The sequence below is a fragment of the Solanum tuberosum genome, unplaced genomic scaffold (assembly GCF_000226075.1).
Source record: "Solanum tuberosum cultivar DM 1-3 516 R44 unplaced genomic scaffold, SolTub_3.0 scf00137, whole genome shotgun sequence".
NCBI lineage: Eukaryota > Viridiplantae > Streptophyta > Magnoliopsida > Solanales > Solanaceae > Solanum > Solanum tuberosum.
This window is the reverse complement of record NW_006239066.1, coordinates 1,393,093-1,412,308: the sequence shown is the minus strand read 5'-3', so window position 1 is coordinate 1,412,308 and position 19,216 is coordinate 1,393,093. Positions and strand designations below refer to the sequence as shown.

Genomic DNA, 19,216 nt, shown 5'->3' with positions numbered 1-19,216 from the left:
TGATTTTAAAAATATTTTTGACTTTTATAAATACTTATTTTACTATATTTTGAATTGAAGAAGGTTGACCAATTAATTAAAAAAGTGAAAGTCCAAAATTGAGGGTCAAATAATTTATACAAAGGATCTAGACGTGGAAATGCACTAAATACTATTTTTTTTTCTCAACTTAAAACAAATAAAAAGGAATCCATGATATTCTGCTACCGCTTATGGCAACATAATTATTGTACATGAGTTCATTTTTATCAAATAAGGTGGCTTTTTAACATTATAAATACACCCGTGACATCGGTATTCTACATCACATTTTCTTACTTCCTCAAAGTAAAGTTTATTTGTGGAAATCAAGATGGAGCCTACCAACATTGAAAGATTGCTAAAAGCTCCCGTGGAAGAACTGAAGTATCATGAGCTTCAACAACTGGAAGAGATCCTGAAAGTAGCAATTGAGATAGTTGATGAAGCTTTGGCAAAGCTAAAAGAGGAGCGTGGTGGTGTTTTTTCATCTGAAATCCTTGGAAGTGATTTGACTCCTTCGAAGGATGAGTAAAATTCTTCGTAAAGTTTCAATGTTTGACCAACTAGGTCTTGCTAATCATATCTATGATTTTGATTTTTCATTTCAATATGTTTATCATTATATGAAATGAAATAAAATTTATGTCTTTTATGCAGTATGTTTTAATTTTTCATTCATTGACATTGGAATTATATGTGTTGAATTCACAAGTAATAAAAGATAAAAATTAAATAACACACAAAATTAAAAATCATGTTAGTTAGCTTTTTTAAGAAAACCTAAACTCATTTAAAGTAGGAAATAACAAATATTTAAACCATATTAAATGATTTAGCTATTGTTTAGGGAAATTTTAATTCGCATCTATAGTTCGTCATATCTTGTTTTTAGTCTAATTTGTATAATTCGTCTGATTTGTACAATTCGTTGATAATAAATTTAGAATTTGTAGAATTCAATTCTGAATTATACAAATTCAGAATTTTGTATATGTTTACCCATATACGATTTATGGTTTTATAATAAATTACGTTATTTATATACTGACAAGTGAAATATACAAACAAAGTTCTGAATAATTCCTAAATATGTAAATACATAATTGGTATATACTTATCATATTTGTATATTTACAAGCGAAATATACAAACGGGTAGAAATATACAGCCGCAACCTCCATAGCAAACGGAACTAAAGTTATGAAATGCAATTATCAAAATTACAGCTATAGAATTTTATTATATCTATTATGTCTGCTATTTCTGAAATTTTCTCTTAAAAGTATACCTCCATAAGTCTTGGGCCTAAAAGTTGGCCCAAAAACAGATCTGTTCCACCAGTGAATTACCCATATCTATATTGGGCCCTCTAATGGGTTGTTCATTCAAAACGGAAATATTTTGATAAAGGGAAAATATATTTCTTCCTTTGTGTCAATCTGAATTTAGTGGCGGATTTAAAAGTTTCAGTGTATGAGCGACTTACGATCAATCAAAACATTTTGAATATTTTCCTGCACAACAAACAAACTCTAATTATTCACATTTCATCTGCTCTCATATTTCTTCTATAACCTCCCAATAAAATGTCCAAAAAATAAAATAAAAATTGTCATAATAAAGATACAAATATTGTCTTAATTACACGTTATGTGTGATGGTAAAACTTGATATTTTTACCTATTAAATGAGACACTTTCTAATTTTAGAAGTCTAATTTTATAATTCTGTAGAATAGAGTAATCCAAATATCAGAAAATTTCTTAGAATAATCTGTCAAATTAACACTTCTAAACGGGGTCTTTAGTTACCTTAACATTTTTTATGAAGTATTAAAAATAAGATAATTTTCTTTGTTCATGTCTTTGATTGAAAAAAAAAGAGTACTCGTTTTTTTCCTTTTGAAACATTTATTTTCCGGAACTCATAAATAAAAATGAACATAAATCATTAATAATTTTATTTGCACTTTAAATACATAAGTTATTTATAATTTTATTTAGTTATAAAATTTTATCATGTATAAATTATTATTTTTTATTAATTATTTCACTTCAAAATTATCTTCAATATACTTTTTTTAGATAAAGTTTCGTTTATATAGAGTTTTAACAAGTTTAAATGTTTAGAAAAAATTAAATTACATTATAGAGGGTGTAAGTATAGGATATTCATAATATAAGGAGTGTAAGTGTTTGACTTTAAAATATATGGAATCTATCCATAATTAAATCATAGTATAAACTATAAAGGTATTTAGTGTAATTAACTCTTTAACTTAAAAGAAAATCTCAAAAAAGGGAGTACAAATATATATTGTATATTAGGTCAGACAACAATGCTACCAAATTGGGCCCTATTTTGGTTTCTTGCCTAGTTCGACTGAAGTTGGGTAATTATACGATTTAAGATAACATAATTTCTAAAAAAAGTTATTATCTAAATTAATTATAAAAAAAATCAGTTTTCCTATTCTCTTTCTTAATATTCGGATAGATCACTCCACATCTATCAGATACTTTACAACTTTGTTTGTGTACAATATATTTGATACAATGTTATTATTGATACATAAACTCAATTATTTTAAACTTAAATCAGTATGAATCTAGTTTATACTATCTGAAAAATAACTTATGTATTTCCTATGTATCGAGCGAAGGAGCAATGTATCCGTGAGTTCTGAAAGCAGAACAGTCTTATCAAAGCGCTCTCTTTAACCAATCAACCAAGACAGATGGAACGGGGGCTGGATAGAGAAATTCTCTTCCCACGTAGCGCTAAGAAGCAAGTTCCGACAACCTATGATGAAATAGCATAAAACAAAAAAGGGCTACGCGAATAATAGTGTTAGTAGTTCGTGAGGCTAATTTTGAGGTAGATAGTGGATTGATGTTCACTGTAGCACTATCTGACCTTGAAAGTTAAGTTAGTGTTTTGAGATTATTGTAATTCGGGAAACTTTTGGAATATGATATAATTAGCGCCCAAATTGTTGAGGTTTCTGCACGTTATACTAATTTTTGTGTAAATTACAACTTATTTTTCTCTCTCCTAACCCAAACAATCTTTCAAAACATACTTTTCAACATAGATTAACACAATACTTTCAACTTATGTCATCATGACTGTTATATCTAGGCCTCACAAATATATTGTATTTTTTTTTAACGAAACATGCATGTTCAAATCTAAATGGATGTTGTTGGAATTAGTTGATAATAGTCCAAAAGGCTTCAATATGGAGATTTGGTTCATTTGAGATTAGTTTGCAATAGTTATAGAGTAAATTTGTTGAATAAAATACATTGAAGAATGTCGTATGAAGTTGAAAAACATGGTCATTTAAGGCTGAGAATGTGAGCAAGAAGTAGAAATATCTTAGTAACCATTGTTTAAGCTTGAAGTTTTAAAATTTGAAATCGAATTTCGACAAATAATTAAGTTATGTTTCAAATGAATATTGTTGCAAAAGATTTGAGTACATATTAAGGAATCTAAATATAGAATTTAGGGTGATTCGACGTAGTTTTTGAGTGATTTTGGTGTTTGAATTTATTTCTGGAAGAATGTAAAGTCAATTTTTGTATAATGATGTATATACATGTATGAACATCTCTTATAATTTTATATAATGTTTGTATACTAGTGTATGATATTGTATATCAAATTTTAAAACTGTTGTAACGGGAAAAAATAAAATTTTGTATAATATTGTATACCTATGTTTTAACATCTACTAAAAGAAAATTGTCAGCTATGCGACTAAAAACTTAAAATTTAGCTGCATAAATGCAATAAAGTGTTGTGAGTGTTATTATTATTATTTTATTTTATTTTATTTGCAATATTATATATCCCTAAAAAATGATCAGGGGGTATAGAAACAACAATAAAGGGATATTGGTAATATTAGCAAGAATTTAGTTATTAGAAAATACTCGAGTGATCCAAGTTATTTTAAGTAGGCATTTGACCATATAATAATATACATATTTTATACATTTTCTATATATTGACTAAGAGATCCAAACTACATATTTTATACATTTTCTACATAATTTTGAATCAGTAATTGTGATTCAAATATTAGTTCAACAAATCAATTCCGTTTGATGGTGAAAATTGTATTTGAAGATAATCCATTAAACAAACTTCAATAAGTGATTTGAATTTCGAAAATATAAATTTGGAGTTGTTTTATTAGGCATGTCAGAGATAATCTAAGGATATTGTTGACAAAATGAGAAGTCACTTGGATATTTGGTTTGATTTTGAACAAATTACAACTAAAAAATCGCAGGATAAGTTTGTCTATCGACGTTTATATACTTTTGTATAATATTATACACTTATATGCAAAACATGTACATTATATATAGGTGTATATAAAATCTGTCTATAAACTCATATGCACTATTATATAAAAACAGATTTAATCTATTGTTAGCTTCTTCTGAAGTTTAATTCAAATTGATTTCAAATCACTTAACATTTAAATTACGAACTCATCTTGGTGTTTTCAATCAATTGGAACAACAATCAATCCACATATAATTTTAACTTTTAACGGCACACATAACTAACTAATTTCAACTCTTAATAACCTTCTATGATGGACTTCTATTTTTCGAGTTTTCAGTCAATTTAAAATAAAAAATGCAATTCTTATATTCAAACTTTTTTATATATATAAAAAAGTAGATTTTAAGTGAATCGAACAAAAATGATAGATATATTTAGGATGGTACAAAAAATTGCCTTTCAAATACAGAATATCAACAATAGTTCAATAAAGTACTACACAAGGATGTTTGTACAAGATTCTAGATGAAGTAAAATCACAAACTAATTACCTCAACTGATAGAAACAAAAAATTATTCAATATGAATACAATAAGTCCTCACTAAATTAATACATGTGGGACTATGAAATATTATTTAATCGATAAATTAATATTTATTAATTTAAAGAGTATTTTGAGATTTAATGAAGGTTAATTTTGATTACATCAAAATAATTGCATTTTACTAATTTATGTGTCATATTTATTGAATTCACATAAAAATAAATTTATTATACATTGAGTACAATGAATATATCAAAATTATTACTCGTATATCTTACTAAATTATGTATCATATTTATTGAATTCATATAAAAAAATAAATTCATTATACATAAAGTACAATGTATGTGTATGATTTATTGTAATATATTTTTTTGTTAAATTATTCATTGCAAAATAAATTCAAGAATTTAATGATTCATTATAAAAATAAATTATCATACATAATGTTCATTATTTCTTAATAATCAAATATTATTCCTTGTATCTTCACTAAAAACATTTAATGTATAATAGTGAAAAATAAAACTATATAAGCAATATTAGAAAATTTTTGAAACCATATCCGAATCATAATAGTTAATCCTAAAAATTAAATCTCATTAAAATCCAAAACCATAATTCAAATTATTTAACCTTCATTTCCCCCCAAAAATTTACTTTTATCCCAAAACCCCCAATTCTTTTCTTTTTTCAAAAAAGGAAAATATATATTTTTAAAAATAGAAAAAGGTACCATTTTGTTCGATCCGCGTAGTCGATCTTAGGACTCTTCTAAACCGTTGATATCTTTTAATCGAACGGCTGAGATTCAAATCTATATCGATCCGCGTCACTCTCATTTTAACCAATCAGATTTCATTACTTCCCTTTAAATACCATTCGAAGTTTGAGCCATTTTCATCATTTATCATAACTCAAAAATCAGTACAAATTATCTAGCGTCAATTAAGCTCTGCTGCAACAATGGTGTCTGCTACTGCATCTGCGAAGAAAACTTCTGCCCCGAAGAAACCCAGATCTCATCCTCCTTATGTTGAGGTATTAGGATATTAAATTCTGTTTTTCTTCTTCCTTTTTTTGATAAAGATTGGTACTTTTTGGATTTTGAGTTCAATTTATGATTGGGGTTGTTAATTTGATGTTTTAAATGATGGGGTTTGTGTTGCAGATGATATCTGAAGCAATAACAACGTTGAAGGAAAGAACTGGATCGAGTCAAGTGGCGATAGCCAAGTTCATTGAGGAAAAGCAAAAGGGTTTGCCTTCAAACTTCAGGAAGCTCTTGTTGGTTCAATTGAAGAAACTTGTTGCTTCAGGAAAACTCACTAAAATCAAGAGTTCTTTCAAGGTTTCCCCTGTTGTGAAACCTGCCGCCGTTGTGAAGCCAAAGAAGGCACCGGCTCCGGCAACAAAGAAGAAATCCACCTCCTCAACCGCCGCTGCCGCCGCAAAGCCAAAAGCGACAACCCCGAAGAAGAAGGTTGTGGTGAAGAAAGCCAAACCCGCAGCAGCACCACCAGTAAAGAAAGCGAAGAAGCCAGTTGCTGCTCCGGCTAAAGCGAAGAAAACCCCGGTGAAGAAAGCCGCAGTTGCTAAGGTGAAGAAAACTCCAGCGAAGAAAGTTGTGAAGAAGCCGAAAACTATTAAGTCTCCGGCGAAGAAAGCGAAGAAATGAAGAAATTAATCTGAATTTGGGTGTTTGAATCTGTAAATTACTTTTACATTTCTCTAGTGATGATATCAAATCCATCCTTTTTCTTCATGAGTTTTTCATTTTTCTTCTTCCCCTTCTGTTTGCAGTTTTTACTCGTTCTCCATTGTTAGGGTTTGTTTGTTTTAGGAGTATGACTTGTGCTCTATCGTTTTCATTGAATAGTAACAGATTTGTATGAAGAAATGAAGAACAGTGTTAGTAGTATTATTTTAATTCAGAAATTACTTCTATTTGTGTTAATTAATTTGCTTAATTGATGTCATATTCCTTAATTATGCTTGTTCTTATCCATTTACGCCAATGGCACATAAAGTTGGTATAATTGTCCATGAATCTTTATCATATGCTGTAACATTTAATTGAACAGATATTACACAATTTATATTATTATTATTATTATTGTGTTAATTATAGTTGTTTAAGTTTATTTGAAAATTTTCCCTCCACAAGAAGATGATAATGGATAAAAGAGAACTGAATTTAATGAATAAAAATTAAGAAAAAGCTGATTAGATAATTGATTAGTTTTCAATAGTTTACAAATAACAATTCAAAGCTAAATCTTTTAGTTGAATTTACAAAATTAATCAAAAATATAGTTATGTGTGCTTTTAAAAGTGTTTGCTCTTGAATCTTCTTCAAAAACATAGAGAAAATTTTTATTGTTTTAAAAAATACAACGCATCCAATAGTTGTGGATTAATGAGTGTCAAAGTTTACATGACTTTATGTCCACTTTGTTTTTGTTAGATAAATTGTTTTCGATAGATTTTTGGTTCAATTATTTTAATAATTGTTAAAAATGTGTAGTTTTTCTAAAATTTGAATTTCTTTTATGTCTAATTGTTTGGTTTTACAAATAAATCAAAATAGTAGCTATACCTTACCAAATGCTCCTAATGTTTACTTTTTTTTTTGGTTAGATAAATTACTGCCTAGCTAACTACAATAAGTTATAATTAATTCTTACCCTAGAAAAAACTTAAAATTAAAACTAAATATTCACACAAGGAAGTTAGCAATCTTTGGTCATTAACCAGAGATACGAGTCTCGAAGTGAGGTATGGAAAAAATCATATTGGAAACCCTTGCTCTCAAATGGGTCTTCGAGTACGCTATCCGAATTTAATTGGGATCGGGTCGGAAGCCCAAAAGACGAGGAAGCAATATTTGGTCATTGATCATGGATCAGTTACTTTGGGCCCAGCCCTATTTCATGAAATTAGACCCATCACAGCCCATTGAGCACAAAAGCTTATCGTAGCTCAAACGCCACTTCATAGTCCACCAAAAAACCCTAACGCCGCTTACCTCCGCCGCAAAGGTTTCCGATTTCCCATCTCCAAAACCATGGCGGACGTTGAAGCCGATGTGACGACCGGACAGCCAAGGAAGAGGACGTTTAAGAAGTTTAGCTACAGAGGCGTTGATCTCGATTCTCTTCTCGACATGTCCACTGACGAGCTCGTCAAGCTCTTCAATGCACGTCCCCGTAGAAGGTTTTTTGCCAATTTCTTTTCAGTTTAATTCATTTCTTCTTTATTTATAGCAAAATAATGTGAATTATACTGTTCATAATACCGTTAACTGTTTCTAATTTTCTGTTTGCTTGCAAAATGTACATATTTCATTTTTGTTTGATTAACACTTCGATAATGACCAGTAGTTGCCTCATATGGTAAAAAAATTCCTGTATCTTCAATATATAACTTATATCCATATATTTCTGAGACTTAAGTTTATGTTAAGCATACATTTGTATTTTGATGCCAAGCATATCCCTGTTGCATCTGTGTCAGTTTTTGTCAGGACGTCTGAATTTGATTTGTTGCAGGTTCCAGAGAGGTTTGAAGAGGAAGCCAATGGCACTGATCAAGAAGTTGCGGAAGGCGGTATGCATATGATAATATTTGTGCTCTTACTTGTTTGTGCTGACACTATCATTGGCATGTTGACCCCCCAGCCTGGGAAAAAACTTTATGCCTTTTATAGTATTATGGATATATCTGTATGTCAATTATAGTCTTTTCACCTCGTGATGCCTATTGCTTCTGTAACATTTGCTATATGAAATAGTTTCGTATGCTCTATCAACAAAGGGGCAATAGTCAAAACACATTGGTTACTTTTGTTGATCTGTCAGAAGTTTGGTATAAATTTTTGTGTCTTTGAATGACGGCAATATGAACATCACATGCTGAGAAGAAATGGTATTCTATAGTGTTTTCGAGTTCTTGTTTCAATCTGGACTGCTTACATTCATGCATTTTGTGTTTTCGAGTTCTTGTTTCACTCTGGCCTGTTTACGTGTTAGTATTGACTTGTATCAACTTTTATATTCATCCTAAAGGAGACCCTTGCTGCACCAAGTTTGAGTTGAAGTGAAGATGATGACATTTTTTTCAACACATGAAAATAGACGTAATTGTGGGGATGTATCGAGTGATGGTTTTAGCTGTTTCTGGGTCTACAAAGCTTCTCCCGAGTTACTGAAATGTATAGTTACTTGGTTTATTGAGTTACCTTTCCTGTTGATAGGTCTCCATGATCTTGTCAGTGTTTGTTTACTCTTAGCAGATATTCATATTGTGCATTATTCTTTTTCACCAGCAGCTACTAATAGATGCATTTTTTCTGCAGAAACGCGAGGCTCCACAAGGTGAAAAGCCAGAGCCTGTCAAGACTCACCTTAGGAACATGATCATCGTTCCTGAAATGATTGGAAGTGTTATAGGAATTTACAATGGTAAAACCTTCAATCAGATTGAAGTCAAGCCTGAGATGATCGGCCACTATCTGGCCGAGTTCTCTATCTCATATAAGCCTGTCAAGCACGGTAGACCCGGTATTGGTGCTACTCACTCGTCAAGGTTCATACCACTCAAGTGATTTTCCCACCTATACCTATTTTTCTTCTGTGCTAGCCTTGTCAACGCCCTTTAAAAAAACAATTTTGATGCGACATATGAGTTATTTAAAACAGTTTTTTACTGTAGAACTCTTATTTGTTCATGAATATCATTGTTTTTGATGGATTAGTAAAAATTATAATATACTCTACCCTCCTATATTCCACTCGTGGGATCACATTGGGTACGTTGTTGTCTTTGGTTTTTGTACTAAAAATTATTATATTTGGTTTTTGTACTAAAAATTATTGTACTGTGTTATATCGATTTTATATTAAACTAAGATGGATTTAAATATACATTGTGGACCATCTCCAACCCTACTCTATTTTACTCTCTATTCTCTGTAGTTGGAGAGTAAAATAGAGAATGCCCTCTCTAAGCGCTCTCTATTTTACCCTCTATTCTCCAATTATGGAGAGTTGAATAGTAGTTCTCCAAATTTGGAGAACTACTATTCATACTCTCTATTTCATTTTTTGAATATTATATTATTATTTTGTAATTAACATAGTATTGTTTTTCATATAAGACTATTAATTAAATCTCTAATTTTTGTAATTCTTTTAAAATGTAATATACATTTAAAAATATATATTATTTAATATATACTACTTTCATCTCAAATTAATAATATGTATATTTTTTTAAATTTTCATCACTTTGTGATACAATTTGATGTTATTATTAATTTTCACTATGAAGAAATGCACAAAATTTAAATGATAAGATACAAATTTTAATTTAAAAATACAATACATAATATAATAATTTAAATATAAGATAACAATACAATACAATACAATACAATACATTACGTAATAATTTTAAAAATCACAACAATAATTTAGTTATTCGGTAGTTCATTTCTAGATTTAACAATATTCGAAAAAGGAAGTATGTAGTGTATGATTTTAGAGAAGTTGTGGTTGTAATTGCGATTGTGCTTGTCGATTTCTTTTTTCAATTATTCGTAGTTGTACTTTAGAAATTTAAAATAAAATATAATTTAATATTAAATAAAGAATTTCAAAAATTAAATTTTATATAGCATGAAAATTATATAGGATGATTATTAAAGAAAAAAAAGATTTATATTACGAAATTAGAAAATAAAAATGAAATAGAAATAATAATATAATATTGAGGAGAGAGAAAAAGATTTTTCTTTTAGAGAGTAAAATATAGAATTGAATTGAAGTTGGTTGAATGAAAAAATAGAAAACTCTATATTTGGACAGTAAAATAGAGGGTAAGGTTGGAGATGCCCTTACATAGCTAATTTTGCTCAAGATTGAGAATAATAATTATTGTTGTATATTTTAGTAGTTGTAGAGGGTATTTGGGTAATCTTTACAGGGTTATCTACTCATTTTGTAAACACTGCTTTACGACTTATAAGTCAAATCTTTTGATGATATTGTTTCACTTTTACCCTAACACCAAGAATTTAAGTTAGGAGCGTAACGAGTTCATCCAAACTTTCTTCATTGTATTTCAATTCAATCCACATACCAAATTGCGTATTTATAAAATTAGTTCCAACACCTAAAAAATGTATATCAATACTTATTTCTTATCATCTATTTATAATCAGTGAATCCAAACTGGTTAAGAGTATCTTAACTTTCTTAACATGCGTGTTTTATTTTTGAAATATCGATGCTCATAACTAGTCCTCATATTTAACATTCAATTATTTAAGATCACAAAAAGATAGAGATAAAATAAAATTAGGAGGAAAAAGAAGGGAAAGTCCTTTTAGTAGATCAAATGGTCAAAAATGAGACACCAAATAAAAATTTCTTGATGAGTACAAGTTACATAATTTTGTGTGACTTAGAATTATCAAGTCATTGGATCTACCAATGGGCACGAAAGTTCCTTTCAACCTCAAATAGAGTATTTTGTACTGCTTTTTCTATCTCTGCTGCTCCACTCTATCACAAAATAAATTGACCATAAATGTCAATGAATGAGAAAACTTGACAAACATTAAAAAAAAAAATAAAGGAAGAAAGAAAGGAACAAGCCATGAACATTTCCATTATCAGAAATTTATTGATCCGACTAATTTAAATCGAAAATTTTAGTAACTTAGTTGACTGACTATTTGAACTTCAATCCTATTGATGAGAGTTCGATTTTCTACTTTATAATCATCTCTCTTTTTTCCCTTCAAATTATTGTCGATAACATTTTATAAGAAGAAAACATTACACTTCTAGTTTATAATTCTTCTCACTCAAATTATTTGTTATGAATTTTTTTTCACAAGCTCCCCTAGGAACAATAAATATTAAGGGTGTTTGAATTAAGAGAGATTTTTAACTATTTCACCCTTCATTCGTATTTGAGTATTCATCATAATTGAGGCTTTTGTAGTCTTCAAAAATAATAACAACTATTAAAGGATAAGATGAGAAAAATAATTAATTTTGTTTTGAACTTTTAAAACGAAAAATAATTTGAGATAACTATTTTGAGAAATTACGATAGATAATTTGAGACAGACGAAATATAAGATAAACACTTCCTATTAAGCTAACACTCAAATTAATGGTCTCAACACAACCAACTTCCATAGAGCAATATTGGTAAAAGATTTTTTTAATCATATATATAGAGTTTGAATCAAAATTACTGATACTATCGAATTCGTAATTGAATAATATATTACCTTAGTTTCTATTTCAATCAATGTTGAAAATTCTTGGTGAGAGAAACTTGATTGAATGGAATTTACTTTGGTTCCACAATTCCTCAAGCACTTGAGAACCTCTAGCATTGAATCTACACCACAAATTGGATAACCAACTTTTGCTTTGATTTTTGCCTTCTCAAATTCCTCCTCTTCTTGATTACTTTGTGCTAAAATCAATTGAATTTCATCATTTCTCTTTTTTAAATTTTCCTTGTATTTTTGTAGCTCTTCAATTCTCCTTGTTGCTGTTTGGACTATAGCATTTTTCTCATTCTACAATTAATCATAATGAGAACTTGTTAATTGAACCTTAAACAAAGGTGTTACACAAATTGCAATGAAAAGAGGTCTCCGATTTGAGCTCTGGGAATGAAGTGACCGTTAGACTCTTATATTGGACGTTCTATGGCACGAATTAAGAATAACTAAGATAGTAATTGCGTTTCAAATATCAAATGCTTGAATATAACATAAATGTAAATTTTATAGTACAAGACCTAGAAATTTGATTCAAGAAAATACAAAAACACTACTAAAATTGGAGATTTTTCATCAGAATACAGTTGAAAATGTGAAATTTTCAAAGGAAAGTCTGTGAGAAACATTTCTGACAAGTCAATTTTCGTGTTTTTTTTAAGAAGTGGAACTTCTTGGTAATGGAAATGAACTAACCTTGGTACCCATTGGAAGCAATTTGTACAAGTTCAAATAACTTTGCTTTTGTTTTTCTCTTCTAATCCTCTCTTTAATCATATGTTTATGAAGTACTTTCTCTTTTTCTATCTTCACTTGTCCATTTTTGGTACTCCAATTCTTCTTCAAGAACTCAATCATCCTCTTGCTCATGTTTCGATGATTCATCGATACATTTCCATAGCTAGAAACTCCAAATCCTTCATTTGGTTTGCTCCCAAAACTCACAAAAGCACTTTGGTTCACCACAAAATTATTATTATTAGTTTCATCATCACAAAACCAAGAAACTTGAAAGAACTCTTCCATACTAGCCTTTTCTTTCTTTCTCCTTTTATCGAGAATTTTAAAATTTGGTTAATTTAACGATTATCATCTAAGAAAAATGAAATATTTTCAGAACTTTCTGTTAATACGACATGCTATTTTTATCATATTAGAGTAAGCATAAAAATCCAATTGTTGAGGATCTCTATATATCAGGATTTGGTGGATTTTAGCATATGGTTTAATAAATTCACATTTAACATGTGGTCAAATAATGTTGTGACTTGGTCTTTAATTTGTCTTGTAGAGTTCCTTGATTCAATAATTGGTCAAAAGTCTTCTACTTGATAGGAAAAAAATTATTTTATTGTGCTAAATCCACATCTTTACAAAGTAAAATAGTATAATTTAAACTCCCACTAAATTAACTTTTGGCTTTATTTGATATTGTTTTAGTTGGTGATACTTGCACATGCTTCAATTTAAGGATTTAGTAAAATATTTTTCTTATGGTTTTGAATATTACACTAAACTTCATGTATTGTTTCATTTCTTTTGGAAGTATATGAAGAAAAAATGCATAAAATAAACACGAAAAGTGAAGTTAGTTGAAAGTTATGAATATGGTATAACAATTGAACTAGTGGTGTGGTAAGAAATTCCGATAAGCGTATTCAAATTTAATTTAATGTACGTGAAAGTATTTCATTAATAAAGTATAATTTTGTTATTTTCTAATAAAAAATGTTCAACTGATCTTCTATATATACGGTTATACCACTAAGCTAAATGAATAATATATTTGTTATATATGTATGCAAAATAATTACACTAATGTATAAGGCGAAATTGTCCACTTTTAGGTTAGAATATAATTTTGTAGTTTAAATTTTAGAATTTAACTTGAATTAGTGTAAAGTGTGTATAACTCAAACTTTAAAGTAAAAAACTCTATCCCTTATATATGGCTGTGGGTTTTTATTTTTAAAGTGAAAAAAGTGATATTTAAAAATTAGAGTTGTATTTGGTGATGAATGCAGTTTAGAATTGTTTATTAATTTTTGTGAATGATTTAGAGTGAAGAAAAATGAAAATAACTTTTCGATATTTTTCAAATTTCGATATCCAACTTCATGATAAATTCTAAAATTTGATGACCACACATAATTTTCAAAATACTACTCCAAAAAAAAAAAAAAATATTCATGATCAAACTACCGCTATGTCACTCAAATAATTAATCATAGAAGTAGCTAGGAAGGAAGGATTATTTTATATTATTAATAATTAAATTGGACCGTGTATGCTACAAGTCAATATATATAGTACATAGTTATTTTGAAATTTGTCTACCAAAGTGGACTCTCTTTTATTATTATTCTTCCAAAAATGTGCGTTGATTACTAGGTGTGAATGATTATATTTATTTATTTATTTATGATGTTTGTAACCTAATTAAATAAAAAAGTCAATTGATTTTGGCATCCACTACAATATTTTATTTAAATTTTATACATAATAGATTTGAAAATAAAATATGGAATCTTTACAAGTTTTTTTTTTTTCGAATTAAATTGTAAATGATTATTTTAAGTCATTTCCTCGATCAATAAAACACACTTGTTTCTTTTCCAAAAAAGACTGTAAAGTGTTTACATATCATATTAACTTTTATCTAGCTCGTCTAAATTGAAGTCAATCATTACTTAATTGTTTTAGCTTTCGAAACTCATTTGAACATCTCGAATACAAACGAAATATGTTTAAACGAAGCTTGTGTTTGGTCACAAATTTTCAAATATTTTTGGTAAATTAGTTTTGGATGAAGTTTAAAAATGTTCTGACCATAATTTATGGAAACATTTTCTTCTTTGGAAAAACATGAAACATGACTTATATCATAAATTTTAAAAACTATAAAAAAAATATTCATAAGTTTGACACAAAATTATTATTTTTATAAGGGAAAATGTTCAAATATGTCATTGAATTTTGCTAAAAAAAGACTTATTTATGTCATATGTCAAAAATTCGGCTCATCGATCTATTCCATTTTTGTTTGAGAAAAGGCTCATCATCCAAACCACTATTTGTTAACTGAAATGGCATAGATGAGCCAAACTTTTAACGGATGACATAAATGAGTTTATTCTCAAAGTTTGATGGCATATTTGAGCCATTTCGCTTTTAAAATTTGATTTAATTAATGATGCGGCCAAATCAAAATTGAACACATATAAAAATAATTTTACAAAATTGATACTGTTTTCAGTTTACAAACAATGGTATGGATGAACATTATCTCAAAGTTCGATGACATAATTGAGGCATGTCACGACCCAATTCACCAGGCCGTGGGACACCTACTCTAACACATAGATAGGAGAATCCTTACGAGAAATTTTAAAACATGAAATGCGGAATTGAACAAATTAAAACTAATCACTCGATCCTATGCCAAGTGACATAGCAAGAGTAGTATCAGTACAAACAATGCGTACTAGTAGTCATCATCACTCGACCCCAATTCAACACATAGTATTATGCAAATAATTTTAAAAAACATGAAACTTAAAGATAAAATAAGGACCCTGCTCCACTTAGTCACCACTCTCACTACAAGTAGTATTATTTTGAACTCATACACTCCTCTCAAATTACCCCACCTCTTTCCGCTGTCAACTGCCCCATCTAAGTCATTAGTTGAACACCTTCTTATCACATAGAGATTTTTCGAATACAAGGCCATTACTAGACATAATTGAGGCATGTCACGACCCAATTCACCAGGTTGTGGGGCACCTACTCTAACACATATATAGGAGAATCCTTACGAGAAATTTTAAAACATGAAATGCGGAATTGAACAAATTAAAACTAATCACTCGACCCCATGTCAAGTGACATAGCAAGAGTAGTATCAGTACAAACAATACGTACTAGTGGCATCATCACTCGACCCCAATTCAACACATAATATTATGCAAATATTTTTAAAAACATGAAACTTAAAGATAAAATAAGGACCCTACTCCACTCAGTCACCACTCTAACTACAAGTATTATTATTTTGAACTCATACATTCCATCTCAAATTACCCCACCTCCTTCTGCTGCCAACTCCCCCATCTAGGTCATTAGCCGAACCCCTTCTTATCATATAGAGATTTTCCGACTACAAGGCTACTACTAACCTATTCTCCCCAAGCACTTATGCAAACACCCTGACCCTGAACCAATTTTTCAAACATATAACATACTATTCTAGCCACTATCAGAAACATAATCCCGACTTTCACTCCCCACCAATACTTAACATTCACAATCCATATAGTCCACTGTTGCTCCCAAATCGTACACACAAGTGTACGTGGTCGTTCTAGTATTAAAGTAGCTCTTATTAAGAGCTGAGTATCGTAACCATAGGAACTCACAATTAGAATCACTTAATTTTTTCAATACTTTCAGTTACACACAAGTGTTATCAAGGTTACAAGATTGATTGATTTTATAATCTAAAAGTTAAATAAGAATTAAACAAACGCGATTCAATTTCTAAGGTTTCAAACAATGATTGGGTAAAGTCCAGGGCTGTAGCTTAATTCAGGAATCATGCACATTATCTTGTCAAACAGATATTCATCAACTATCGAAACAATGATCACTGGGTTAAATGTATGATTATGGTCTTCCAACCTCTAATTGCCTACAACAAATGGCAACCTAACTACATCGTTGATCGGGGATAGGTTGGACCAAGTATTGAGCATTATGATTTTTTCATGTATAATGACCAAGCAAGGTTTCTTGGTATATCCCTATCCTAGATACAAATTAACTCCAATTATTAAGAGAAAATCATGCTCCTTATGCCCCACGTTCTATCCTCTTATTCCTCTTCCGAGTTCAATTCAGACAATATATTTATTTCAATGGTGCTCAGGCATGAAATACGAAAAACAAGAACATAAGAGAGATTCATATGATAGTTAATGACAATCCATAAAAAAACTCAATAAGTTACAATCATCCTATAGCCACAACCCTAGAACTAGGGAAATTAGCTACTCATAATAGTATTTTCGATCAAGCAAAGTTTAAATATCATAAATAGATCGAAAGTAGAAGAGTTTAGAAAAGAACCCTAAAAACTGATGAAATAACTCTCCAACTCGTCGTTCTTCAAAACCCAGAAAAAGAATAACTAATAAAATAAAAACTTAGTCTATTTATAATTAAGTCAAAACGGCCAAAACTGGCGAGTGGTAGCGCGATGCGGAGAGGCTGATCAATTTCAATTTGAAGATCTTTTTTCTTCTCCGCGACGCGGCCTTGACACGGACCGTTCTGCCTCAGATTTCATTTCTAGAACAAAGAGTAAAATCCCTCTCCGCAACGCAGAGAGGATATGGCCACACCTTTAGCATTATATTCTTTTCTTCTTTCTTGCTGCTTTTTGACTTGCAGCCTTTCATACTTCCCGATGCCCATTTTAGTGCTCGTTTCTTCATTCAAGCCTACCTACACAACTAATCATGTTAGTTAGCATATATACAATCAAAAGACTCGACATGACTATAAATCAACACAAATTGATTTCAAACTTGACTTAAATGTGGGTATTATTCGGTTCCTAGACAGATAAATACGCCTTAGATCATCCATACATTACCATAAGTCACGCTTGGGTCACCACACCCTTCAAATGCACGGACCTCTAAGGATCCCTAAAATATCACTATGGTATTTAATATGCACTCCCGATCTATTCAATGACCACCTCAGTATTTAAATACACAAATTCGACCAACCCTTTAGGGATTAACACGTGACAAATGTGAAACGATAAATAAATTTGGTCCGCTCAAAAAATCAACATGTAACAACCACATTATGAAGAATTAACATGGTTCTCTCATGAAACTCACACACATATTGTTAGTATATTGATATGGTATCCGAGCCAATCATAGATGGATATCTTTATATAAAGCGTGGTACCAAGCCAATGTTAGTATATATCAAGAGTGGTATCCGAGTCAATCATGATGATATTTTATACTAGGCGTGGTATCCAAGCCAATCATTAGTATATACCAGTCATGGTATTCAAGCCGACCATCAAACAACATCACAATCATAAACACAATAAATAATAATCACACTTGTACACCCAAGTAATACATATTCATTGCATATGACTGACAACCTTTATTATTCAAATTATGCTATTTCATTTTCCCTAATCATATTTCATGCATGCACTACTAATGTAGCAGTTGACAATCACATAAAACATAAACAAGAAAAACGAACAACCCACACCTACCTAAAATGATTCTTTCTCGAGCATCTCCTGATCATAGTTTGATTTTCCACAATCACTTTCTCCAGGATTTTCATGATCAGAGCCTACACTCTAGACGTGACCGACACTATAGAACCATTACTAGTCCCTAAGTGAACCTTCATCTTGGCTGGCTACAATCGAAAGATTAACTTAAGCATACACAAACATCAAACTGAATAAAATGTTTAACAATTGTTTTACTGAATTTTAAAACTCTTTGAATATACTGTCACGACCTAAAACGAGTCAGGAGTGACACCCACACATAACCTTCTAGGTGGGCGAACTAACGAATTCAAACCCACGACCCATACGAGTCATGAGTGACACAATTTTAACCTTCTAGGTGAGCGAACCAACAAATTCAACTCCAACTTATTTTAATTGTCCAGCTTATGAAATATAATCATAATGCAGAAACTCAAACCTAATTAAAGTAAGAAATAAAAATTCTCAAGAGTCTATTACATATCATTCCCAAAACCTGAAAATCATCACATTAAGGACATCTAATCCCTAAATACTAAATCTGTGAGTATAAAAAAACAAAATAAATGAACAAAATAGTTTGTTTTACGAAAACTAAGGACATCATACCATGACCGAAAGAATCCAACACGAGTTAAAAGGAATAACTCCCATGGAATCTGATGTGGATGAGACTGGCTAGAGTTGATGCTGAGTCGAAGTCGCTGGTACACTCGC

At 30.1% G+C, this 19,216-nt stretch overlaps 3 protein-coding genes across 3 annotated transcripts; 2 read left to right on the top strand and 1 right to left on the bottom strand.

Annotated features, from left to right (window-relative positions):
* The first annotated feature begins 5,763 nt into the window (after positions 1 to 5,763).
* LOC102591139 (histone H1-like) lies at positions 5,764 to 6,828 on the top strand. Its single transcript, XM_006352058.2, has 2 exons — positions 5,764 to 5,912; positions 6,043 to 6,828. The coding sequence occupies exons 1-2, from the start codon at positions 5,838 to 5,840 to the stop codon at positions 6,547 to 6,549; spliced, it is 582 nt and encodes a 193-aa protein (XP_006352120.1). The 5' UTR covers positions 5,764 to 5,837; the 3' UTR covers positions 6,550 to 6,828.
* Positions 6,829 to 7,832: 1,004 nt separating this feature from the next.
* Positions 7,833 to 9,675, top strand: LOC102590786 (40S ribosomal protein S15-like). Its single transcript, XM_006352057.2, has 3 exons — positions 7,833 to 8,087; positions 8,423 to 8,480; positions 9,229 to 9,675. The coding sequence occupies exons 1-3, from the start codon at positions 7,939 to 7,941 to the stop codon at positions 9,475 to 9,477; spliced, it is 456 nt and encodes a 151-aa protein (XP_006352119.1). The 5' UTR covers positions 7,833 to 7,938; the 3' UTR covers positions 9,478 to 9,675.
* Positions 9,676 to 11,237: 1,562 nt separating this feature from the next.
* Positions 11,238 to 13,321, bottom strand: LOC102590436 (transcription factor bHLH92). Its single transcript, XM_006352056.2, has 3 exons — positions 12,874 to 13,321; positions 12,178 to 12,474; positions 11,238 to 11,437 (listed from the first exon to the last, which is right to left on the bottom strand). Exons 1-3 carry the CDS (start codon positions 13,201 to 13,203, stop codon positions 11,360 to 11,362), a joined length of 705 nt encoding a protein of 234 aa, XP_006352118.1. The 5' UTR covers positions 13,204 to 13,321; the 3' UTR covers positions 11,238 to 11,359.
* Between the last annotated feature and the right edge of the window lie 5,895 nt (positions 13,322 to 19,216).